Raw genomic sequence first — 27,783 nt, 5'->3', positions numbered from 1 at the left:
GGAATGAATCAGATCGGTCCACTTGATATTGATGGGTCAACTGTTGATGATCCTGCTCAGGTAGCTAACAAACAAAATGAATATTTTGCATCGACATTCACACATGAGGAGTTATTCAGCAAGGGGAATGCCAGAGGTGTATTCAACTCTAGCAGTAAGCTACAGAATCTTGAAATAACTGGGAGTAAAGTGGAGGAGAAACTGTTGAAGATAAACACAAGAAAGGCACCCGGGGTGGATGGGATCTATCCAGTTATATTAAAGGAGGCAGCAAAGGAAGTAAGCAAACCCTTAGCCATAATTATGAGAGCTTCCTTGGACTCAGGGGAGGTACCCATAGACTGGAAATGTGCAAATGTGACCCCAATTCACAAAGGAGGATCAAAGGCTGACACAAGTAATTATAGACCTGTGAGCTTAACTTCTGTTCCAGGAAAATTAATGGAGGCACTGGTTAAAGAAGCACTGCATGATCATTTAGACAAGACTTCAGTTATAGCTCAGACACAGCATGGTTTTGTTAAGGGGAAGTCTTGCCTGACCAACTTGATTGGATACTATGATGCAGTCACAAAAGAACTGGATGCAGGGAATAACTTTGATATTATATACTTGGATCTTAGAAAGGCTTTTGATACTGTTGCACATGGAAGACTGCTACACAAATTGGAGCAGTGTGACATTGGAGGCAAATTGCTGCTATGGATAAAGGGGTGGTTGAGGGGGAGAAGACAGAGAGTGGTAATCAATGGACACTGCTCATCGTGGACTAATGTTATTAGTGGAGTCCCTCAGGGCTCAGTGTTGGGCCCATTATTGTTTTCTGTATTTATAAATGATATTGATGATGGTATATCAAGCTTAATGTCCAAGTTTGCAGACGATACAAAGGTTGGCAGGGTTGTCAAGGACACTACTGACACTATGCTGCTGCAACAGGATCTGGAAACGTTGAGCAGATGGGCTGAGAGGTGGCAAATGAAGTTTAACATTGACAAATGTAAAGTACTACTACACATGGGAAACAGCAACCCCAGAGCAACGTATCAACTCTGTGGTACTACACTGACAGTGGTAGAGAATGAAAGGGACTTGGGGGTGGTTGTGCAGGCAGATATGAAGTTCTCTGAGCAGTGCAGACGGGCTGCAAGAGTAGCTCATGGAGTATTGTCAATGATATACAGGAATTTTTCCAGCAGGGATAAGGAGGTGATTATTCCATTGTATAAGGCAATGGTTAGGCCACACCTAGAATACTGTATACAGGTCTAGAGGCCTCATTTCAAGAAGGATGTAGAGCTGCTGGAACGAGTACAGAGAAGGGCAACAAGATTAGTGAATGATACAAAGGGGTGCTCTTACGAAGAAAGGCTTAAGTTTTGCAAATTACAGTGTCTGGAGACTAGGCACCAGCGAGGTGATCTGATAGAGGTGTATAAAGCCTTGAATGGTTTAAGCATGCTCAATGCTGATGGGATTCTTCCTCTAGCTCAGAATAATCACCTGAGAGGGCATAAATTCAAATTGAGGAAAGACAGATGTAGGACAGACGTGCGGAAATTTGCCTTTAGCCAGCGGGTGGTTGGTTGGTGGAACAGACTTCCATTCCTTGTGGTGGAGGTTGATAGCCTAAATAAGTTTAAGGCTCAGCTGGACAGGTATTTTGAATGAACAGAGGGGTGAAGTGGAAGTGGGTTTTTTTTTTTTTTTTTTGGCTGATGCTGCATAAGCCTGCTTTCTTGCATCAAATGCCTCTACTAATGCTAATTTCTCATTACTTCAAATGTTTCCATGGTATCCCAACTGCTTTTCCCTTCTTCATTTCCCTTAATGCTGCTCTAACTTCCTTTTCAACTATCATTGGATTCAATTCTTCCTCCTTCACCCCATGGCACCTCTGTAGCCAGGTGGGCAGGAGCAGCAGTGCGTAGCACACGACTGTGCTACGCACTGCTGCTTAGACCGGGGTTCGAGCCCATGACCACCAAATACGGAGGATGCGGAAAGGTCAGGGAATGACCACCGCATATCCCCGGAGCAATATGGCCTTAGTTGCTAATGCTCCTAAAAACCTAACAACAACAATCTTCACCCCATATTCATCCTTTGTATTAACCTTATCTGCTCTTCCACCTCTCCCATATAAATCCTCTAAAGTATTCATTATAATTTATACAGGTTCTTAGTGGCAGTAGTAAAAATATAATATAGTTCAGTATAGTACTGTATTTCCCCATGTATAAGACGCACCTTAATTTTGGGGCCCGAAATTTGAAAAAAAAAAAAAAAATGTATTACATAAAGTTATTGAACTCTCAATCTTGATATTATCCCAGGATCTTTTCACCCAGGTACAAACTTCTCCTATAGTTGGTTTTTTCACTCTTCCTGCTGGTGTCAAATTGTCCCCAGAAAACTTCATCCATTGGTTCCATTCATCTCTCATGGCAGCTTTGAAGGGTTTGTTAATGCCGACATCAAGTGGTTCGAGCTGGGATGTCAAGCCTCCAGGTATGACGGCAAGTTTTATTTTTTGCTCTGCAGCAATCTTCTTTGTATTTTTTGTTGTGTGCCCTGAACTGATCAAGCACCAATAGGGCAGGTTTTGCATAAGAGCCCACCTGGTCTCCTGCTCCAAACTTTCTCAAACCAGATCTTCATCCCATCCTGATCCATCCAACCCTTGTCATGAACGTGGACAACCACTCCTCGAGGAATGTCTTCTTTTGGCATTGTTTTACATTTGAAAATCAGCATAGGAGGCAGCTTGGTTCCATCGGCACAACAAGCTAGAACAACTGCATAATGTCTCTTTTCATGTCCACTTGTCTTCACAGTTAGTTTTCACCCCCCTTCTTATCAACAGTTCTGTTACTTGGGACATCAAATTGAAGGGGGACTTCGTCCATATTTGCAATCTGTCTCAACTCAAACTGATGTGTCTTCCGACATTGAATGACAAAACGATGAAATTCAAGGACCTTCTGCTCATAGCTTTCAGGCATCTTTTGGGCAAGTCCATTCCGTTTCATGAACCTGAAGCACCAATTGTGTTCTCCTTTGAAATCAGTAACTTCTTTTTCATCAGCAATTCTTCTTGCCTCATGCTGAACCATCTTTGTGGATACAGGAATTCCAATTGCCCTTTGCTCCTCAATCCATAGCTTCAATTCCCTCTCTAAATCAGGACATTTTGCTGACTTGCCTCTCATGGCCTTCTTCTGCTGTGGCATTTTCAGTAGGGTTTCTTCTTCCCGTAGCCAGTCTCGGATTGTTTTCTCAGTTGGAAGAGGACCAAACTTATGTTCAGCAGCACAATTTCCATTCACTTTTGCAAATGGATCACTTAACTTGAATTCAGCACTGTACGAAAATCTTTTCTGAGCCATTTCTGGGCAGAACGTGGCAAAACGTATCCTAATATACCGGTAACAAGTGCGAAACAATGAGCGCAAAGACAACAAGCGCGAAAAACTGGGAAATGCAAGTAAAAAAAAATCTACAACCACTGTATAAGACGCACCCAGTTTTTAGACCCGAAATTTTTCGAAAAATGGTGCATCTTATACATGGGGAAATACGGTATCTTGACCTTATAATAATTTCTGTCTTCAGTTCCATTCTGCCGTGGTTATTTCCTAAATTCATTATTTAAAAAGTTCATCTTTTTGAACATTAAAACATATCTTCCTCCTTTCCCCCCCCCCATGCTTATTTCACTGCTCCATTATTCATACCTCTAATAATAGTCATTATTATTATTATTTATATATATATATATATATATTTATTTTTATTATTATTTTTTTTTTGTAGTTTTTTTCCACTTTTCTAACTTTGTGGCTTAGAGAACAAATTTTATCTAAGAATGCATCTATTTTATATTTTTCTGCCACTCCTGTTTTGTTTTGAGCCATCATTTATTTTTATTTACGCTTTCTTAATTTTTTTTTTATCAAGACTAATTTTGTAATGTCCTAGTGGTGTGCTTCTTATATTATGTATATTTCTGGCTATTTGTATGAAATTTGTGTAGGCTCCTGGTGACAGAGACTGACATCTCTTTAGTTAATGATTTAAATAACCAGATGTACACCTGCAATTTACCTTTCAGCATGAAAAAACCCTAAACATAGTGTTCACGTTTTCCAGTATTTCATTTACTGCAAAAGAGTCACTGACAATTGAATATAATGCAGAAGGTTTGCTATTTTCTTCACTTGTATCCTACTAAAGCTGAAGTTAATAAGTTCCTTATTCCATGCTGGATAGGTGAAATAGCCATAATTTTGCTTGTAACTTTTACAGTGGCATAGCCAGGTTTTGAAGTGAGGGGGAGCAATGGGATAAAATAGGTGCCAATTGTTTGTTTGAATGTCATTTTTTTTTTTTTTTTTTTTTATAGTTTTCATTCCACTATTCCAGTTAAGAAAATGATGAAAAAATAATTTATTGTATATTATTTTAGCCTGTAAGCCATTAGGTTTTGGTGAATAAAAGCCTTTAAATCGGTAATCTTACTTACTAGTTACTATGTTCATCTGCAGCACTGCTAATGGGCAGTGTTGAAAGATTGGGTAAATAGTGGACATATCATTTGCAATCAAGAATTTCAGTACATTGTTTATGGTCAGTTCAGTGTTACTTGAATACTTGCTGATCAATATTTCTCTACAAAGAGTTTCAATGACAAAAACCCTTGCACGAGTTCATCTTTACAATCAATATCTTGTGGATATTCATCTGCCAAAAATTCAATTGTGCATAAATTATCATCTTCAAAATATTTGGGGTCAAGATCTTTAAAATTTTCAAACCTACTCTTAGTACTGTTTATAACAGAATATAGTGATACCAAAAAAGTTTCACAAACAAATTTCCTTTGGCATCACTTGGGCCTTCATCTTGAGCAAGTTCTTCGTGATACCACTTTTTCTTGCACATTCTTTGCTGTTTATATGTACTTGTTATAGTACATTTCTGAGCAAGAACAGTTGCTTCTTCCTCCAGCTCTTTTAGTTTATTATCTAAACTAAATATTTATTAGTAAACTAAAACATGATTTAAAATATAATGCATACCTCAAAGTTTTCAATATAATAAAAAAAGGCATAGTGCACTTGCATCTTCACTTTTCAGCATTCAGTGTCCAACTGTTTTAAGTTCACAACTATTGCTAAATTCTACCAGTTGCTCCCTGGCCTGGCATATTTATAAACAAAAAAAAAAAAAAAAAATCTGCAACAGAAGATACGTTTCAAGGATTTATCAGCAAAGACTGCAATAAAAGCAACATGCACAAAGTAGCAAAAGTGCTGTGGTTCAGGGGAGAACCAAAGGGGGCAATTCTTCAATGCAACACAGTCTAAAAAATGTTTAAAATGTGGACCTTTCTGTAACAGGACCTGATCTAGCCATGGAGGATGTTTTTGTGTATGTGCTAGGTGCAGAGAATAAGAAGAAATTAGGTACCAACTCAGCATTTTGATGGGGGGTCTATGAGAGTTTGATGAGTCGGGTAGAAGCCCTCGAAGGAATTAAAATGGGGAATCATCAAGCTCTCAACTGTCCCATTTAATGCCAGATCTCACTCTTGTGCACCAGGAAACACAGCGGCAATCTTCAGGGCAGAATTTGGCTGGTTATCGTTGGTGACTCAATTGTTATTGTTATTTGGTTTTTAAGAGCATTAGCAACTAAGGCCATATTGCTCCAGGAATATGCGGTGGTCATTCCCTTGACCTTTCCGCATCCTCCGTATTTGGTGGTGACGGGCTCGAACCCCGGTCTAATCAAGAAGCGTGTGCTACGCACTGCTGCTCCTTCCCACTTGGCTACGGAGGCGCCCAGTGACTCAATTGTCAGGGAAACAGGAAATATACTGTGCAAAAAGGAGAGGTGGAATAGGACCAGGGTATGTCTGTCAGGGGCAAAAGTTGATGACATTGTAGAGCAGATATCATCTTTTAAGGCACAAAAGGTGATATCGTTGTACACGTTGGTACTAATGATATTAAGTGTAGGAGATCTGTGGATTTGCTTAACAAGTACAGGTCAATGTTGAAAAAAAATTTGTGAGTTAGGGTTAAATTTGAAAGTGTCTGCAATCCTGCCCAAACACGATAGGAGGGAGTATGTGATGACAGGACCTTGGCATATCGGTGGATGCACACTCTGTAATTGTGGCAAGGAAGAGAGCTGACGCCATATATTGCATGAGTGTCCTATTTACATTGACCTTCGGATGAACCTCCTACGCCTCCTGAATACTTCCTCACTCCAGCCAGAACATAATCCTATCACCTCCATAGAGGTTTACAGAATCTTCTTTATCTTTGCCAATGACCTATTCAAATGGTGTACTAATCTGAATAGATGAATACAGCAACTCCTGGTGACTACCAATACATCCTCCTAATCCTCTGATAGGTCTCATCTCTAATATTTCAACTCGGTAACCCCAACCTAGCCAATATGCCAAAGGTACCCAATCAAGATGTACTGTACTGTAATACCCACTGACTTTGGACTAGCTGAGTGGGACTCTACCCATTCCAGATAGAACTAATCAATTCGTTCACTGTTTCTAGCAAATATGATTTGTATAACTAGGAACCTTGTCAATGAATTCGGCCCTGCAGAGATTGTGCAAGCTCATGGGGTAGAATTTTTCCCAGCATGGTCTGTGCTTGTTAACAGGAGAGATTGCTTCTGCAGGGATGGAATACACTTAAATAGAAAAGGTGCAAGAATATGTGCTGATACTATCCAGGCAATGTTAGGTGGTCTGCAAACTGCTAGTTTGGGGGGGATTCACAGACTAATAGAGTTACAGTAGTTGCAGGCAAGAGTGCAAGTGATTCTTGCACTGCTTCTATTTGAATGAGCAGCAGCCCGGAAAGTAAGTTGCTGGGAGTCATGAAACAAGTAAATACATGGGCTGTGTTAGAGTAACTAAGAGTAAGAACAGGTGTATGTACACTTGCATATACACCAATGCTGGAGTATAATAAATAAATTTGATGAATTGGAAGTGCTGGTCAAGGCATCAAAGGTGGATATTGTTGGGATGTCAGGGACATGGTGTCACACAGATATAAGGAATGCAGAAGTGGAATTTGGGGAGTACAATGTGTACAAAAAGGATAGACAAGATAGGAAGAGAGGAGGAGTTATATGCTATTAGTTAAGAAACACATAAAATCTAAGGAAGTGCATCCAGTTGACAGATGGATAGTACAATGTTCAGTCTCTTTGATGTGACAAGCACTGGGAAAGCAAAAATGAGGGTAGGAGTTTGTTATAGGCCCAATGATGCTGATAAGTACAATAAACAGTTATACAGAGAAATAGAGTGGGCCAGTAAATCGGAGTGTCTTATAATGGGAGATTTTAACTTCCAAAATACTGACTGGAACTTGTGGGTTGCCCACTCGCACACTAGCAAGTGGATTTATTGGATGATTGTTTTCTACAGCAGCATGTTAGAGAGGCAACCAGAGGGAGTAATGCTCTTGATCTGATTATCTGCAGTGATTATCCATGCATTAAGAATTTACAGATAAAGGAACCACTAGGTGGCAGTGATCGCAGTGTACTGATGTGTGATTTACTTAGAGATGTAATAACCATCAGGGGTAAAGGGAAGGGTTTTTGCTTTCATAAAGGTGACTAAAGTAGTCTTAGAGATTTTTTAAATTCTGTACAGTGGGATCAACTGAGGATATTACAAACAGCATATTCTAAATGGGAAGCATTCAAGGAAGTAATCTTGGAAGCTGCTAGGCTTTTTGTTCCAACTAAGATATACTTTTCTAGGTTTAGGCCCAAATGGATATCAGATGAACTAATGAGACTTGTGGCAGAGAAGAAAAATGCAATTAATGCATAAATATAAATAAATTATATTTATTTATTTATAAATCATATATGCATAAATTATCAGGCAACACAGAAATCTATGGTAGATATAGCTAGTCTGTAATCAAGTCAAAAAGGAAGTTAGGCAAGCAAAGGCAGATTATGAGAAATCTTTGGCAAAATATTTTTGATGCAAAAAAAATACAGAAAAGATTTCTTTACTTATATAAACTCTAAAATGAAGGGGATGAATCAGAGTGGTCCACTTGATATCAATGGTTTGACTGTTGATAATTCTCAGATAGCTGCCAAACTAAATGAGTATTTTGCATCTACATTCACATATGAGGAGTTATTCAAGGAGGAGAAGGAGAATGCCAGATGTTTATCAAACTCTAACAGGGAGTTAAATGATTTTGTAATAACTGACAAGTGGTGGAGAAATTGTTGAAGTTAAATATAAGAAAGGCGCCTGGGGTTGAAGGGATCTATCTGGTTATATTAAAGGAGGTGGCAAAGGAAGTAAGTAAACTCTTAGCCATAATTATCAGAGTTCCCTTCAACTCAGAGTAAGGAACACAGACTGGAGATGTGGAAATGTATCTCCAATTCATAAAGAGGGATAAAAGGGTGTCACGAGTAATAACAGACCTGTTAGTTTGACTTCTGTTCAGGGAAAATAATGGAGTAACTCGTTAAAAAAGCATTGCAGAACCATCTAGATAAGACTGCAGTAATAATTCAGACACAGAGTGGGTTTGTTAAGGGGAAGTCTTGTCTGACCAATTTGATTGGATACTATGGCGTGGTCACAAAGGAACTGGTTGGAAAAAAATAATTTTGATATCATATACTTGGATTTCCCGTAGCCGAGTGGTCAGGAGTGGGAGTGCAGTACCTTTTTTTACTTGGATTTCAGGAAAGCTTTTGAGACTGTTGCACATGGAAGACTACTCTACAAATTGGAGCAGTATGGAATTAAGGGCAAGTTGCTACAATGGGTAAAAGGATGATTGAATGGGAAAAGACACAGAATGGTAATCAATGGACACTGCTCTTCGTGGACTAATGTTATTAGTGGTGTCCCCCAGGGTTCGATGTGGACCCACTGTTGTTTTGTATATTTATCAATGATATTGATGAAGGTATATCAAGCTTAATGTCAAAGTTTGCAGATTATACAAAGGTTGGCATGGTTGTTAATAACAGTAATGACAGTATGCTGCTGCAACAAGATCTGGAAAAGTTGGGCAGATGGGCTGAGAAGTGGCAACTGAATTTTAACATTAACAAATGCAGCAAAGTACTGCATATGGGTAGCAGTAACCCCAGAGAAATGTACCAACTGGGTGGTCTTACACTCAGGGTAGGGGAGAATGAAATTGGGGTAATTGTGCAGTCAGATATAAAGTTTTCTGAGCAGTGCAGACAGGCTGCCAGAGTAGGTCATGAGGTCTTGTCAATGATATACTGGAATTTTGCTAGCAGGGATAAGGAGGTGATTATCCACTTGTATAAGGCAATGGCCAGGCCACACATTGAGGTCTGGAAGCCTCATTTTAGGAAGGATGTAGAGTTGCTAGAACGAGTACACAGAAGGGAAACAAGGCTGGTGAGACGAACAAAACAAACTGGTGCTCTTATGAAGAAAGGCTTAAGTCTGCAAACTGCAGCATCTAGAGGTTAGGCACCTGCGAGGTGATCTGATTGAGGTGTATAAGCTTTGAATGAATTGACCAGGCTCAATGCTGATGGGATTCTTTCTCTTATTGCTTAACAAGTACAAGTTTATTTCCCTCAGATTACAAACCTGAGGGGTCATAAACTGAAATTGAGGAGTTGGCGAATAGATGTGCAAAATTTGCTTTTAGCCAGTGGGTGGTTGATTGCTGGAACAAACTTCCATCTGTCGTTGTGGAAATTGACAGCTTATATAAATTCAAGGTTGAAGTGTACAAACATTTGGAGGGAATGGATGGGTGAAATGGGAAGTTTGTTTGGCTGATGCTGTATAAGCTTGCTTTCTTGCATCATATGCCCTTACTAATGCTAATACTAAAAGTCTACTAACCAATAAGAAACAACTTTTATTTAAAGGACATTATTTTTAAAAACATTTGTACCATATGTTATTTTATTGCAAAATTTTCACATTATGGGCTTTTATCACACAATAACTTGCTAAGCATAAACTAAAAAAATTATCATATGTGATTATTGAAATATCTTCAGATGTTAAGGATAAAAAATGGATTCATTGTGAACTTGATAAGGAACCAAGTAAGACAAAATTTATGATAGGGGAGAGCATTTGCTCCCCCAGCTATGCCCCAGATTTTTATCACATGATCATTCAAATGGCTGATGTTACTTACAAAGCCCTTTGTTCAGATGAAATTCTCTAATTTAGCCATGTTTATGATGGGAATTTATAATTCTTGAAGTGTCAATGCATTAAATTTTATGCATATCCAATGTATATTGTATTGTCATTTAGTTAATTACTCTTTCAAAGGGGTTTCTTTGCAGTTTAAAATAATATCTTTGTGTTAGGACTCTTATTCTTATATACAAATAAATTTGCTTTTCCAGCAAATTTATCTATATATTCCTTATGCTGAATTAAGTTTACAGGTGTATTCCCAACTACTGATGGTTAAAAAAAGTTAGTTGGATTATGATTTTCTGATAATGTTATCTATTTCCAAAGGGATATATTTAGAATTTTTTTTAAAAACAGTAACTTAGTCATATCTACCACCACAACATTTTATGTTAGCAGAGAAAAATTTCCCACAGCTTGTATTTTATTAGACTGTTTGATTTTGTCAACCTACATGAAGCTTATGCTTGACTGACTGGCTTTTCTATTGATTGACAGCTGTTATCAAAGTGTAGTGTTTTTTTATATTTTTTATATTGAGTTCTTAACAGAAGGTACTTTTGTTGTCAAGGAAATTAGCACTGCATTTGCTATATATCTCTTTGGGTGGCTGATCAAAATCATAGAGTACCATGTCCTTCTTTTATGCTGGGAAAGTGCAATGTGTCAAGCATCACATGCCACTCTTGCTTGGCATTTAGAAAATGTGCCACCATTCTTGCTTCACCACTTGGAACATGGGGGGAGGGATACTGCACTTGGTATAAGTGGGTACCACATAGGAACAAGAGGAAAGGCTTTTAAATTTCTTTAGAAATGCATAAATTTTTTAGAATCTAATTAAGCTATCAAAATGATATCAGATTTTTTTTAGAATCTGAATTCTATTCCCATATTATTATGTATATATTACTATGGGAATAGCTATTATTATATTAATAATAGTTATTCTTATCTTTTATTTCCCATATGTAGGAATACCTTCCTTGGCCAAAATTTGCTGTGAAGAGTTTTCAGAAGTATTACGTTAAAAAGAATTGTAATTCAGTACTACAGGATTGCAGAATTAAATTAATTGAAAAATGCTGTAGTTCTACTACTGCATTTTTCAATTCAATAAAATAAAAATTCATTCATGTTACCTGAAATTGATTTCGAGACTTTCTGCTCTCAACTGGAAGTTGAGCATGCATACTTGCTACCTGGGCTTACATCCAACTCAGGCAGAATGGTGGATAACAGTATATGTTTCTAAGTTGAACATAAGCCCAAGCCTTAGCACTGCATCCTCGACAATCAGTCTTCAGTTAAAGTCCCCCCCCCTCGATGAAACTTGAATGTAGATAATGGTACAAATTTTGATTCAGAACAGTAATTGTAAATGAAAACACATAAAAAAATTCAATATAAAAACCAACCAATCAGGCACAAGCTTTGGGAATGTTTTCACCACTAATGTAAAGCCTTTTGTTGTGGTAGATGTGACCAAGCTTCCAAAATTTCATATTCAAAGAGTTGTAAAATTAATAGTGGTTATTGCAATATGTAGCAAATTAAAGTGCTGAAAAATTATACACACCATTATAATGTATTAATCCATAGACATATTGCAAATATTGTGAAACTAGGATGATGTCTGGTCTTTCTTGGCAGTAAATGAAATCACTGACCTAATACCTTTTACTGATGTCTAGAATAGACAATAAAAGGAAATTAAAATTCTGACGGCACTGGGCAGAAAAAGTACTGTAAACTATATATAATATACCAAACTGTGCTTTGCTACATAAATCATACAGGGTCTTCAGAAAAAGATGTAACCACTGTCATTGCATTTATTTCCTGAAGTTATAACGTGTAGTATAAGGGTGGGCACAAAGTCCATATGCATAAACAAAAATGTGAACAGCATGAAGGTCATGAGGGATTATACAATAGAAGATAGACTTACAGTATTTGGGTTCGTGATTTTCATAACAGAAAAGTTATGAAGTGGCACAAAGAGTGCAATTTTTTAGCAATTTACTAAGCCAAGCTTAGTAAACATGGGAGAAAGGCGTAAAAAAAAAAGCTTTCCCAATAAGTATTCATAACCAAAGGCATTCTGGTTATTTCACATCACACCTGGATCATGTTGACATTATTGAAGTAACCTGTTCAAGGTTTCTGCAAAAGTCAATGTGGAAATATTCTTTGGCATCACCAATTCAGCACTGTGAAAAACAATGTAAAAGAATTCAGAATTCCAGCACATATACATTAATGAACTTAATGGTGATAAGGACTTGGATATGTATGAGGCTGCTTATAAGCCACTCTCAGTATTTTCACAATCACAAATCATATTGAAATGTCTGTTTCTGAGATGAGTATGCCATTTATCTCATTTTTTGAATGCAGGTAAACCTGCACTACCTTGAAGAGACTGAAAATCACCCTCTACATATGATGTAAGAAGTGACAGCCCACAGAATCTACTGTTAAGATATTCTGGCTAAGGTAAAGAAAGCCAACACGAGAACCACTGGAAACTTTTACTGGTCAAAAGCGTTTCCCGGTACTGCATCTTCTCCCTGCATTCTCAGTAAACAGATAGTGTGTGTTATCGGTAGTGGCAGTAGAAGTCGATAACAATGTATTGATTAGTTTTTTCCTATTATTAAAAGCAGATTATTGGAGTTCATGAGTGGACTGAAATTTACTTATGGGTACACCCTCCAGACTGCCTCAGTCTTAGGGTGTTTATTCCCCTACTCACTGTTTTAACCCAATACGAAAATTACTTCTACAGACAGTGCATGTTATTGGTAGTTGCAGTAGAATTCGTTTTCCTATTGGGTTAAAACAGCGGGAAGGGGGGGATAAACATACTAAGACTGAGGCAGTCTGGAGGGTGTACTCACAAGTATATTTCAGTTGCGAAGGCATTACACTCATGAACTCCAATAATCTGCTTTTAATAATGAGAAAAAACTAATGAATACATCGTTATCGACTTCTACTGCCATTACCGATAACACGCATAATCTGTTTACCGAGAATGCAGGGAGAAGCTGCGGTACTGGGAAATGTGTTTGACTGCTAAAAGTATCCAGTGTTGGCTTTCTTTACCTTAGCCAATACTCTTTTCAGTTTGGGAATATCTTAACAGCAGATTCTGTGGATCTGATGTGACAAGAACACCTTGAAGCACAGACTTGACAAACATTCCTCACACCATCAGGGTCTACTCTTATGGTATTTAGGCTTCAATCTACTTAAGATATTCTCAAACTTCAACAACATAATGTGCCAGCCTACCATCTTCCTGAAGAATCCACATTTATTTGGGAGTTGAGTCTCCTCTCACAACTGTGGAATAGTTGTGAGAGGAAACTCGACGTATAAGTTCAATGTATTTATTATAAGTTTATTATGATTTATGTTCTTTCCATGGTCTTTGAAAATGTTTAACTAGTCTGTTTCAGTCTAGTTAAAATAGCATGGACATGGATCAAACAACATACAGAGGACAGTACACAGATATCTGTAGTTTCACTGCACATGGACTTTGCATCCATCCTATACTTAATCAGCATGTGCACAGAAGTTTTGGGTTTAGAATAAATGCCATACTTCACCTATTGGCAGGAAAGTGCACACAGCATGGAAAGTATTTATAGTAAAAACATTTCCAAAACTGGCAGCTCTGTGCAGACTAAGCACCACTTGCAAAATAAATTCAGATATAGGTTAGCTCAACAGGCTTTTCCAGTGCTAAAGGTTTACATACCATTGAAAACGTTTTTATAAAGTTCCTGGGTTTTAGCATTATATATTCAACATTATGTACTTATTTACATTTGGAAATAAACAACAGAATTGGTTGTGTCTCTTCCTAAAAATCCTGTATTTAAATTATTCTTTCAAATTGAGATTATTACTAATACATCCAGAATATGACAATGACGGACTTTGAAGTTTTGTAAAATAAATAATAGGAAGAAATTTGTATTACAGGGAATCCCCAATATAAGTCACCCTTATATTTCTGTGCATTTATGTTACCAACTATTGAGGAGGTCAGTTTTTTTGTATAAAATATCATTTTTATTTCACACCCAGCATCTTAGCATTTCATATAGTGCATATCTAGGGCTCAATGTAAGCAGTGATGATTTTGTCATAAAATACTTTTGCAACCCTTCAACAATGATTTAAAGTGTTTTATTGAAAGAGAAAGAGTGCAGATGGCATATGTAAGAAGAAGAGAGTATTACTCCAGATCAATGGTTCACAACCAGTGGATTGTAGTCCCCCCAACTAAGATGATCACATATTCTGGGTTATTATCCCACTATAATGAATTAAAAATGTTATGACAAGTTAAGGAGGTCAGAGAATGATGCTTCTAACTAATGTAATTAAGTACTAATTATTATGTCACTTTTATCAATTCTAACAGAACATTTCATTTTACCTTCTAATGTAATGTCTAGGATGAAATGCTCTCTTAGAATCAAAGGTGACAGACTAAAAGACATTTTTTGGCTAGAACCTTAGTACAATTGCATAATTTTTATGTGTAGTAAACTACCAAGGTAGAGGAATTGGCATTGTTTTAATTATATTGCATATTGTCAATACCTTCACAAACCCCCAGGGGCTCACATCTGGTGAGTTATGGGCTTGGCTCACCCAGGGTCCTGAGCTGGATATCATCATTCTTCTCTTTCTTGGTGATTCCTTTCTACTTCTCTCTCTCTCTCTCTCTCTCTCTCTCTCTCTCTCTCTGTGTAACTCAGAATTTTTTTTTTGGCTGGTGCAGCATAAGCCTCAGGCTTCCTTGCACCTTATGGCTAATAATAATAATAAGAGTAGCCATGATACTACCTCGATTAAGTAACACTTCACCAATGGAGAAGACTATTGTTACTTATTCTTGGTAGATACCACCACTCAGACATCACCATTTCAAGGTTTTTTGGCCTCTCTTTGGTGGGTGGGCAGGTACCCTGGTGTTGCAATAACGACAACCCAGTTGTGAAGTATAACTCCACAATATGAGATATGCCTGATGGTGTGTAATAGTTTAGACTAGTGCTTCTCAAACTATCTGTGGTGAATGATCAGTTTCTTTTATTTCTAATCCGTCACAGACCAAATACTTTTGTAAAATACAAATCGTCACGGACCGGTAACCTTCCACCAATGAATTTTGTGGACCGGAAACAAACAGTTCGTGGACCACACTTTGAGTAGCACTGGTTTAGACTAAAAGACATTTTGAAACAACGCCATCTGGGTGGTGGTATCTGCCGAGAATAAGTAACAATAGTCTTTTCCATTGGGGAAGTGTTACTTATTTGAGGTAGTGCAATATCATGGCAATCTGTGAAGGTATGCACAATATGAGAGATAATTAAAATGGTGCCAATTCATCTACCTTGGTAGTTTACTAAGTATAAAAATGATGCGATTGCACTAACCCAGTAAAAAGTCAGTAAAAGTGATAATTGGTAACTAATTATATTAGTTAGAAACCCATTCTATGACCTCCTTAACTTATCATACTATGCTTAATTCATGATCAATATGTATTGATCCTTAAGAATGATTAATACATTGAAAATAAGGAAGGATGTGCTTTAAAACACATTCTGAGGTGAAGATTACATGACAAAGAAGCACTGCAATGCACAAAATGAAATGGAATGGAAGGGAAGGGATGATAGCTATAAAGCTAGCATCCATTACATTATAGATTTCAATCCATTATAGATAGAGGAAATACATAAGAACATATCAATCAGCTTAGCGCTCACTCAGGGAAAGTATCTCATCTTGTATGGCAGTTTGGAAAAGCAGCTAGAAGAAGTCTACACAGTGAAAGAGAACCCATCAAAGCTTCCTGTGGATGATTTTCTCCTATTTTGGGTAAGACATAGTTTTAAGTATGTGAGAGTGTTGGGAGAGATAGCCAGTACCAATACAGAAGCTGGAGATAGGTTTTTGACAAACTCATGAAGTTTATCAAGACAGGCAGCTACGATCTTAGACAAGTGTTTGCTGTAGATGAAACTGGGCTACACTAGAAACATGCCATCTAAGCTTTGCTTCCAGCTTCAAATTCTCAAAGGATTAGCTAACTCTCTTGGCAGAGACAGTGTTAATAGTAATAAGCTAAAGCCATGGCTCATTTACAGGGGAGAAAATCCATGAAAACTGAAAAATTTTGTGAAATCTTGGCTTTCTGTCATCCCATCACAAGGCCTAAATAATGAGGCAGATTTTCCATGAGTAGTTTAGTTGACTACTGTCAACTACACTACTCATGGGAAAATAATCTTACTTCTTATACAATTCTTATTACAAGATTCTTATACTTTTAGACAGTACTAGTACCCCATTAACTAGATTTAAAGCAGTTGTGCCCAAACATAAAAGTTGTTTTCGTGCCACCAAAACAACACTAATTATGCTGCCAATGGACTAATTTTATTGCAAGAATGAAGGCATATTATTTGTAAAGGATATTTTCAAAATCTTTGCTGAACCTATTGATGAAGATACACTCACAAATCCAGGATTCTGGAAATCATTTAACATTTTAGATCGATGATGGTTACATCTGGGATGAAGTCTCTACTCAATGAACAGTGCTTGGGAAAAAGTACAATAATAAGTATAATAATCAAAGTGTATAACTTTGGGGTCCACATAACATGAAAAATATGATGAAATTTGATGAGTTGTTGGAATCACATGTTATTCCTCTAAATAATGATTATTATTTAGAGACCAAATCAGATAAGCAAGCAGACATTTGAAGAAGAAAGTATCTATGATAAAAATCAGTTCTTCTCAATAGAAGGAGTTTACAGTTCTGGTACTACAAAGTGAGCGTATTAACCTTCTGATGACCAGGTGGGATTACTATGTGACCCTAATGATACTTTGTTTACAATATTTTTCTCAATTAATGTCTTAGAGGCTTCGTTATTTTTTTGGCTGAGTTTTTCACCTTTTTCCAGATCTCTATGGGGTAATTCGCAACTTTGGGCAGCTAAGCAGGGGTCGAGGTGTGGTGCCCATGGCGCACCACACGGAGGAATGCTGCCCCCCTGAATTTCCCCAAACTGTCAGCCTCTGCCACCCATGAAGGCAACTTATTCCAGTAATTTATAACTCGCTGGCTAAAATAAAAATTCCTGCAGTCCAATCTAAACATTTCCCCCCCGTAACTTGAATTTATGGCCCCTAGTTCTAGCATCATTTATAATCTTGAAAATTTTGTCCTCATACATTTTACTGATGCCTCTCAGAGCCTTAAACACCTCAATCAAATCTCCTCTAAGGTGTCTAGTTTCCAAACTCTGCACCCCACATATTCAAAGTCTTTCTTCATAAGGACGCCCTTTTGCCGATCTCACCAGGTGAGTTACCCTTCTTTGCACCCTTTCAAGAAGCTCGATGTCTTTCTTTAGGTGCGGTCTCCATACTTGAACACAGTATTCCAAGTGTGGTCTAACATAAGCCTTATATAATGGGATTATCACGTCCCTATCTCTACTTGCAAAAGTTCGATAGGACACCATGGGCCTTCCTTGCAACCTGTTTACAATGCTCAGAGAATTTCATGTCTGACCGTATCGTAACACCCAAGTCCCTTTCCTCCAGTACGGGGTTTAGTTGAACTCCACCAAGTGAATAAGTTTTTTTGGGATTACTGTTTCCCAGGTGTAATACCTTACACTTTGTTGGATTAAAGCACAACTGCCATTTTTCTAACCATTCCTGAAGTCTATCTAGGTCTCTCTGAAGAAGCTCAGCTTGACAGTGATCATTAACTACTCTACCAATTTTAACATCATCTGCAAATTTAGACATCACGCCCTCTATCCCTTCATCAATGTCGTTTATGAAAATTAAAAACAACAGTGGTCCTAATACTGATCCTTGGGGAACCCCACTTCTTACATCAACCCAATCTGAGGAATAGCCATTTATCACAACCCTCTGCCTCCTGCACTGAAGCCATCCTTCTATCCATCTAAGGATTTTCCCAGTGATTCCAACCTGTTCCAGCTTATAAAGCAACCGCTCATGTGGGACTGAGTCAAAAGTTTTGCTGAAATCTAAATAAACAATGTCGAAATTATTCCCTAAATCCAGCTCATGAGTGACCCTTTCGAAATAGCGAACCAGATTTGTTAAACATGATTTTCCCTTTACAAAACCATGCTGAGTATCCTTGAGAATTTCAATTCGATCCAAATGATCCTGAATTCCACCCTTGATCATTGCCTCAATGATTTTCCCTACCACTGAAGTCAGACTGACAGGTTGATAATTTCCAACTTCACTCTTAGAGCCACCCTTATGTATGGGAGATACATTGGCACTTTTCAATCCAAGGGAATCTCCCCAGAGTCTAGTGATGCTCGCATAATTAGTCTCAATGGTTCAATGCACTCGTTTGCCACCTCTCTTAAGATTATAGGGTATATTCCATCAACTCCAGGAGCCTTACTGGTCTGTAGGCTCGAAAGTTTTTTCATTAAATAATCTTGCGAAATTTCAATATCATTAATTAGATATTTTTTAACTTTGCTCCCACAATTTCCCATTGCCACAAAAGGCTTTTCATTTGTAAATATCGATGCAAAATAACTGTTGAGTTCATCTGCAACGGCAGCTGGTGTATTTATTACTATCCCCTTTCCCTTATGTAAAGGTCCGATCTGGTTTGTCCTGCTCTTCTTGGCATTTATATATGTGAAGAATTCTTTATCCCCCCTCTGTTTGCTAGTGATTTCTCATAAACTGCCTTTGCCTGTCGAACTTATTCTGTGGCTCTATTACACATCACCTTGTAGCTGTTATAGGCTTCAGTAATTTTTATTGCTCTGTAACCTTTCCATGCCACCTTTTTCTGCTCAAGTAATGTGGCAACTTCACTATTCATCCAACTTGGAACCCTTCTCGTGGAGTATTTTTTTAACGGTATATACGCATTCAAGGCATCTGTGATTAATGTTTTAAAAGCGTACCACAGTTCAATTGTATTCATTCTCTGCGCGATATCTACCCAGTTAATAGGTGTTACCAGGCAATAGATGGTAGTAGGTGGTAGATGACTCTTATCAACCAGTGAAATACCACCACTTTGCTTACTGGAGGCTTGAAGTGGTTAATTTTAATATGTGAGTTGGAAGAAAAATGGGATGCTAGAAGGTCAGCTTTATCCTTGGCTGAAGTGACAATGGAACCATCTGGTTTTAACAGAGGTGGGAGCAAAGATGGGCAAAAGTTGTGGCCAATAGCTTTGGCAAGAGACCAGAATGCTCGGCTACCATTAGGACAAGGAGCAAGTTTTCTACTCTTAGCCTGTTCAAAATATAGTTTGGACTGATTAATAAGAGATTAATATGACACAGAGCAGCAAAGCAAAAGGCACAAGCTAAAGGGAGTGCTGTGGCTCAGGGGAGAACTGAGGGGGGGAAGTTGCCCTCTGAATCACAGCCTTTTAAAATGCTCTACTTGCTTGATGTTTGTGGAGCAGTCGGATACGGGACATGATACTGCCATGGGGGATGTCTTTGTGTGTGCACGATGCAAGGAGTGTAAGGAAATCAGGCGACAACTCAGCGTTGTTATGGGCCTATATGAGAGCTTGAAGGACAGGGTGGATGCCCTCGAAGGATTAAAAGTGAGGGGCCCATCAAGCTCTCAGCTGCACACACCAATGGCAGAGCTTGCACTTGGTCATCACGCAACACAGCGGCAGACCCCAAAGGCAGAATGCGCTGGTCCCAAAGGAACTAGTAGTTGGTGGTGACTCTAATGTCAGAGAAATGGGAAACATGCTTTGTAAAAAGGAGATGTGGAACAGGCCCAGGGTGTGTCTGCCAGGGGCAAAGGTTGATGACGTTGTAGAGCGGATATCATCTTTTAAGGGCACAAAAGGTGATATAGTTGTACACGTTGGCACTAATGATATTAAGAGTAGGAGACCGGCGGAATTACTTAACAAGTACAAGTCACTGTTGAAAAAAAGCTGTGAATTAGGGTTGAATTTGAAAGTGTCTGCAATTCAGCCCAGACACGATAGAAGGGAGTATATGATGAGAGCCCTGTCGATCAATTCGGCACTGGAAAGATTGTGCAAGGCTCAAGGGGTAGAATTTTTTTCAGCCTGGTCTGTACTTGTTAACAGGAAAGACTGCTTCTATAGGGATACGATATAGACTGCTTCTATAGGGATGGGATACACTTAAATAGAAAGGGTGCAAGAATGTTTGCTGATGCTATCGAGGTAGTGTTAGGTGGGTCGGAAAACTGCTAGATTGGCGGGACAAGGACTAATAGATTAACAGTAGCCATTGGCAGAGGTGAAAGTGATTCTTGCACTGCTTCTATTGGAATGAGCAGCAGCAGCCTGGAAAATAAGATGCAGGATATTTCAGAGACTGCTGGGAATTATTGGGGTACAAGTAAACACATGGGTTGTGTTAGGGTAGCTAAGAAAAAGAACAGGTGCATGTATACTTGTGTGTACATCAATGCTAGGAGTTTAGTAAATAAATTTGATGAATTTGAGGTATTGCTCAAAACATCAAAGGCAGATATTGTTGGGATTTCAGAGACGTGGTGTCACACAGATACAAGGAGTGCAGAACTGGAATTTGGGGAGTATAATGTCTACTGAAAGGATAGACAGGATAGGAAGGGAGGAGGGGTTATGCTATTAGTTAAGAAATACATAAAATCCAAGGAAGTGAAGCCAGTCAACATCACTGGACAGTGCGGTGTTGAGTCAGTTTGATGTGACATAAGCACTGGGAGATCAAAATTGAGAGTAGGAGTGTGCTATAGGCCTAATGACTCTGATGAGTATAATAAAAAACTGTACAGGGAAATAGAGTGGGCCAGTAAATCAGAGAATCTTATAATGGGGGATTTTAATTTCCCAAATATTGACTGGAATTTGAGGGCTGGTCACTCACACATAGTGATTCTTCATGCATTAAGAATCTGCAGATAAATGAACCACTAGGTGGTAGTGATCACAGTGTGCTCAAGTGGGATTTACTCAAAGAGGGAACTACCATTAGGGGTAAAGGGAAGGGTTATTGCTTTCGTAAAGGCGACTACAATGGACTGAGACAGTCTTTAAATTCTATACAGTGGGACCAACTGATGATGTTACCAAGAACAAATTCAAAATGGGAAGCATTCAAAGAACATATGGAAGCTACTAGGCTACATACCAACTAAGAAATATTGTTCAAGGTTTAGGCCTAAATGGATGTCAGATGAACTAATGAGACATATGGCAGAGAAGAAAAATGCATGGGATACATACAAATTAACACATGACACAGAAGACTATGATAGATACAAGTTGATCTGTAACCAAGTTAAAATGGAGGTTAGGCAGGCGAAGGCAGATTACAAGAAATCTTTGGCAAGGGATGCAAAAAAAAACAGCAAAGAGTTCTTTACTTATGTAAACTCTAGAAGGAAGGGGATGAATCAGATTGGTCCACTTGATATTGATGGGTCAACTGTTGATGATCTTGCTCAGGTAGCTAACAAACTAAATGAATATTTTCCATCGACATTCACACATGAGGAGATATTCAGCGAGAGGAATGCCAGAGGTGTATTCAACTCTGGCAGTAAGCTAGAGAATCCTGTAATAACTGGGAGTAAAGTGGAGGAGAAACTGTTGAAGATAAACATTAGAAAGGCACCTGGGGTGGATGAGATCTATCCAGTTATATAAAAGGAGGCAGCAAAGGAAGTAAGCAAACCCTTAGCCATAATTATGAGAGCTTCCTGGACTCAGGGGAGGTACCCATGGACTGGAGATGTGCGAATGTGACCCCAATTCACAAAGGAGGATCAAAGGTTCCTTGTGTTCCTGAAAATTAATGGAGGCACTGGTTAAAGAAGCACTGCAGGATCATCTAGACAAGACTTCAGTTATAGCTCGGACACAGCATGATTTTGTTAAGGGGAAGTCTTGCCTGACCATTTGATTGGATACTATGATCCAGTCACAAAAGAACTGGATGCAGGGAATAACTGATATTATATACTTGGATCTTAGAAAGCTAGAGAATAAGAAAGGCTTTTGATACTGTTGCACATGGAAGACTGCTGCACAAATTGGAGCAGTGTGGCATTGGAGGCAAATTGCTGCTATGGATAAAGGGGTGGTTGAGGGGAAGAAGACAGAGAGTGGTAATCAATGGACACTGCTCATCATGGACTAATGTTATTAGAGGAGTCCCTCAGGGTTCAGTGTTGGGTCCATTATTGTTTTCTGTATTTATAAATAATATTGATGATGGTATATGAAGCTTAATGTCCAAGTTTGCAGACGATACAAAGGTTGGCAGGGTTGTTAAGGACACTACTGACACTATACTGCTGCAAGAGGATCTGGAAAGGTTGAGCAGATGGGCTGAGAGGTGGCAAATGAAGTTTACATTGACAAATGCAAAGTACTACATATGGGAAACAGCAACCCCAGAGCAACGTATCAACTCTTACCAACTTTTCATCTTCCTTGTTTATTGATTCAACTGCCATTTTCTGGAACAACCTTCCTTCATGCGTATTTCCTGAAAAGTAGTCTCTACAGAAGTATCAACTCTGTGGTACTACACTGAGGGTTCAGTGTTGGGTCCATTATTGTTTTCTGTATTTATAATATTGATGATGGTATATGAAGCTTAATGTCCAAGTTTGCAGACGATACAAAGGTTGGCAGGGTTGTTAAGGACACTACTGAGTGGTAGGGAATGAAAGGGATCTGGGGGTAATTGTGCAGGCAGATATGAAGTTCTGTGAGCAGATGGGCTGCAAGAGTAGCTCATGGTGTATTGTCAATGATATATAGGAATTTTTCTAGCAGGGATAAGGAGGTGATTATTTCCTTGTATACGGCAATGGTCAGGCCACACCTAGAGTACTGTATACAGGTCTGGAGGCCTCATTTCAAGAAGGATGTAGAACTGCTGGAACGAGTACAGAGAAGGGCAACAAGATTAGTGAATGGAACAAAATTCCAATTACGAAGAAAGGCTTAAGTTCTGCAAATTACAGTGTCTGGAGACTAGGCACCGACAAGGTGATCTGATAGAGGTGTATAAAGCTTTGAATGGTTTGAGCATGCTCAATGCTGATGGGACTCTTCCTCTTGCTCAGAATAATCACCTGAGAGGGCATAAATTCAAATTGAGGAAAGACAGATGTAGGATAGATGTGCGGGTGGTTTGTGGGTGGAACAGACTTCCATCCCTTGTCGTGGAAGTTCATAGCCTAATTAAGTTTAAGGCTCAGCTGGACAGGTATTTTGAACGAACGGAGGGGTGAAGTGGAAGTGGTTATTTTTTATTTATTATTTTTTGGCTGATGCTGCATAAGCTTGCTTTCTTGCATCAAATGCCTCTACTAATGCTAATGCTAATAATTGCTTTACAATTGTTGCAAGCTCTGGTGTAGGCAGAAAATGAAACTGAAGAATTGGAAACAAGCCAATTACAATAAGCAACATTCTTCTCTTGAACAGCCTTAGCACACTTATTGGAAAAGTTCCACTGATAATATTCTGGCTTATGTTACCCTCAGTGAGTGTTCAGAGAGAAAACTGGATAACCAATTACAAAAAAAGTTGGCAAACCATAGGATGGAAGCTTCTTTAGAAGACCTTTATGGCAAACACGATCGAAAGCATTTGAGATGTCAAGAGCAACTGCTTGTGTTTCACTGAACTTTTCCATTGAATTTGTCCATAAATGGGTAACATAAGCAAGAATATCACCAGTGGAATTTTTCCAATAACCAGTTTTTCTGAATTGGCTTCTATAATTCCTGGTCTCTCTCTTTCAAAACAGTCCGAACACGTGCTGCCATCAGCCAACATCCATTTAGTGTCCATCTTCAAACTCATATAACCAAATTTTTATCTTCCTCGTTTATTGATTCAACTGCCATTTTCTGGAACAACCTTCCTTCATACGTATTTCCTGAAAAGTAGTCTCTACAGAGTTCAAGTCTAATGTCAATAAATATCTTCTTTCGTCTTCTCAACCTCCAACCCATGCATGGTACTAAGTACTATAGGTTCAAATACCTCTTGTGTTTGAGGTTTTCATAAAAAAAAAAAAAAAAAAAAAAATGCTTAAAAAATTTAAATACCTAATTTAGAAAAAATAATTTCTTGATTGGGATCACCAGTGACCCCACGTGGCCGTCAATGTTATAACATTGTTAATCTTTATAGAGTGCAATTATTCATCTGTGCATGTTTTGTGCTGGTCAGTGTTTTTGAAAGCATGTTTGGACATGTCGTGACATGTTTGCTTTGTTGCTCACAGCGTAATATTCTCGTGTGCTTGATTAGAGCAGTTTGTAGCCAGACAATGTCATGTGAGTATCTCACTGAAGCCTAACTTGAAAAGTTAGTAAATGAAGAGTTTGAAAATATTCCTGATGAACTAGAATTGTTGGAAGATGAAGATGTGTTACTGGAAGTCATTTCATAAAGCCAAAGGCAACAAATTAGTGATTCATCCGACGAAGACGGTGAAAGCGATAATTCTGCACATGCTGGTAATAAATTATCTGACGACGGCAATGAAAATAATAATTCTGCAAATACAATTTTAACTAAAGATGCCACTAGGTAGTCAAAAAACCAACCAACTGCAAGAACTCTTGCAACAAACATATTGAACAAAAAACCCAGACTTACAAGTTACAGTGAGAAGATTACAACACCCATAGAAGCATTCGACTTATTCATAACTGACGAAATTTTGGACATGCTTATTCAAGAAACCAATCGTAAAGCTATCTCTCTGAAAGGTGATAAATGGAAGTCAGTAATAAGCCTGTTGATTATTGTTGGTTCAATTAAAGCATGTCAGGGAACCCATTCTAGAATTATGAAGCCACAGAAATCCTGCGTTCCAATGTGTGATTTTTTTTGCAACCATGTCACGCACTAGAATGAAGGATTTGCTCAGATTCATTAGATTTGACAATATAGAGACTCGATGAGAAGAGAGTAAGTTAGCAACGATTGAGGATATATTATACATTTGTTTTGAATTGTAAAAAAGCGCATATTCCCAGTGGTGACTTATCATTGATGAGCAGCTTGTCTCATTCTATGGCTGGTCTCCATTTCGTGTTTATATAAAATCCAAACTGGCCAGGTATGATATAAAGATATGGACCTTATGTAATGTAGAAGATTCTTATTGCTGGAACATGCAAATTTATACTGGAATGATAGATGGCACACCTGAAAAGGAACAGGGCAAGAGAGTAGTATTAGATTTGGTAGAAGGTTTGTCTTCAGGTTATGGAATTACCACCGATAGCCTCTTTACATCTTTTGCTCTTGCACAAGAATTATTGAAGCAGGGTAAAACACTAAACGGAACTATGCGGCTCAATCGAAAAGAGGTTCCTCAAGAATTTCACCCAGATATAAACCATACAGTGCGCTCAACTAATGCTGTATTTACTAAGGATGCCATGATGATTTCCTATGTTCCTAAGAAAAATAGGAGTGTAGTCTTACTATCAGCTCAGCACTTTGATTTGAATATATCAGATGAAACAACTGATTTCAAGCCCCAAGTGATACTAGACTACAATAAGTGCAAAGGAGCTGTAAACACTTTGGATTTCATTGTAGGATAATATACATGTTCCCGTAACATTAAGCATTGGCCACTGGTGATATTTTTCCAAATTCTGAATTTGGCAGCAGTCAGTGGATTTGTTCTGTACACAAAGAAATATGAAGATTAAGAAAGAGGTAAAACTTTTAGAAGACACCTATTCCTTGAAGAATTAGGAATGAATATGGTAAACCGCTAATAGCTTCACATTCTCAAGAATTGCTACCCAAATACATTAAAAATGCTATTAGTATGATTTTGGAAACTGAGAATGCCGAGGAAAAACAGGAACCATGTGGGCAAAATAAAACACCTGGAACTGGTGTGAAATGCTGTACTGTATGCCCCAGGAACCTTCATAAGAAAACCATGAAAAACTGTAAGTGTAATTGGTTTGCTTGCAGGAACCATGCCACTGTAATAAAGTCAACAATATGCCAATCATGCAATAACCAGAACAACTAATTTCAATTGAGTGGAATGCATATCTACTGAAACTAGTTAATGTTACAGAACTATTTAGTTACCAGTATTTAACTTAGCGACTAAGTTTAATTTTTTATGTGTTATTTCTAATAATAAATGTTTATGTAGCTTTGTATTGTGTTTTATTTCATATATAGATAACCCTCATATAACACGGTAATTAGGTTCCTATAAAATTTCGTGTTGTGCGAAACAGTGTTTTGTATAGGACTAAGAAAAAGTACAAAAAGCAGGTTACGTTCCAAAAGCTAACAAAAATACACTATTTCGTTAAAAAAACTAACAAAAATCCACTATTTCATTAAAAAAACTAACAAAAATACACCGTTCTAGATTTCGTGTATTTTCTACTCTCTTTAAAAAATCAGTTATCTGGGTTTGTTTGCTTTTTCTTGATAAATCTTTGTGAATTTCATTGTATGGAACTAAGCTCCCTTTTGAACTTTGGGTTCCTTTCATTTAAGAATCTGCATTCAAAAATAGATTCTAACTTTATGCCCTCCCTATGTTTTTTAGTGTAAAATTTGGAAGCTTAGAATTTTCATCTGCACTATAATCCTCTGAATTGATTTGGTTTTTACCTTTGATGCCATTTCCACCAAATCCGCTTTGCCAGCCTCTTTTTCTGCTAGTAATTCTTGAACAACTTCAGAATCATATCTTTTTAAAATTTTTTTAGGAGTAAGGTGACTAAAGCTATGTTACTCTGTGTATATTGTGTATAAATTGCGTGTGTACTGAGGTCGATTTTCTGTTTTGCTGGATGAAAAACCTGAGATTCCGGGAGAAAAAAACCATGCTCCCCTCACCTGAGCCTGACTAACTCAGCCACATTGTGAAAGAGACCCATAAAAATTCCTTCCATCATCGACGGGATTCAAACTCAGGTCTTTTCTACCTGGTGTGGGGAGGAGGACGACTCTATCAACTGTGGTATCCACAAGGGCTTCAGTAGTCATATCAAAACCTTTCCCTCCTACCGACATAGCAAGTTCTACTATCGCACCGATTCTGTTTTCTGGTGGTTCAACCATATTTCCTGAATGAACTGATTCCTGCCATACATTTTTCCACACGCATTTAAAGTTGACGGCTTTACTTCTTTCAGCGATACTTCAACATTTGGATGACGTGGTGTGCTACCCAATAGTAATAAAACTTTGAAATCTAGGTTTTTTTTCACAAGTTCAATAGCACAGAATGTAACACAGGGATTTCCCAACAAAATAAAATACAGGGATTTCTCAATAATTTTTTTTTTTTTTTTTTGACTAGTGAGTCAACAGTAGGAATTCAAAAAGAGTGAATTTTTACTTCTTTCAGCAATGCTTCAACATTTGGATGACGTGGTGTGACTACCCAATA

General features: G+C 38.1%; 1 protein-coding gene across 5 annotated transcripts in view; it reads right to left on the bottom strand.

Annotated features, from left to right (window-relative positions):
- Positions 1-27,783, bottom strand: part of LOC150084661 (regulator of G protein signaling 7-like) — a 759,190-nt gene that overhangs the window by 97,914 nt on the left and 633,493 nt on the right. The window contains exon 16 of one of the 5 annotated variants that reach the window (XM_090375403.1): positions 11,823-11,933. The exons of the other annotated variants lie outside the window; for them this stretch is intronic. Coding sequence (XP_090231529.1) covers positions 11,868-11,933 — 66 coding nt within the window. The 3' untranslated portion in view covers positions 11,823-11,867. The remainder of the gene's footprint in view (positions 1-11,822; positions 11,934-27,783) is intronic. 5 annotated transcript variants of the gene reach the window in all.

Source organism: Mastigoproctus giganteus, chromosome 6 (genome assembly GCF_048544385.1).
Source record: "Mastigoproctus giganteus isolate SK-2022 chromosome 6, ASM4854438v1, whole genome shotgun sequence".
NCBI lineage: Eukaryota > Metazoa > Arthropoda > Arachnida > Uropygi > Thelyphonidae > Mastigoproctus > Mastigoproctus giganteus.
This window is presented reverse-complemented; position numbering and strand designations above follow the sequence as displayed.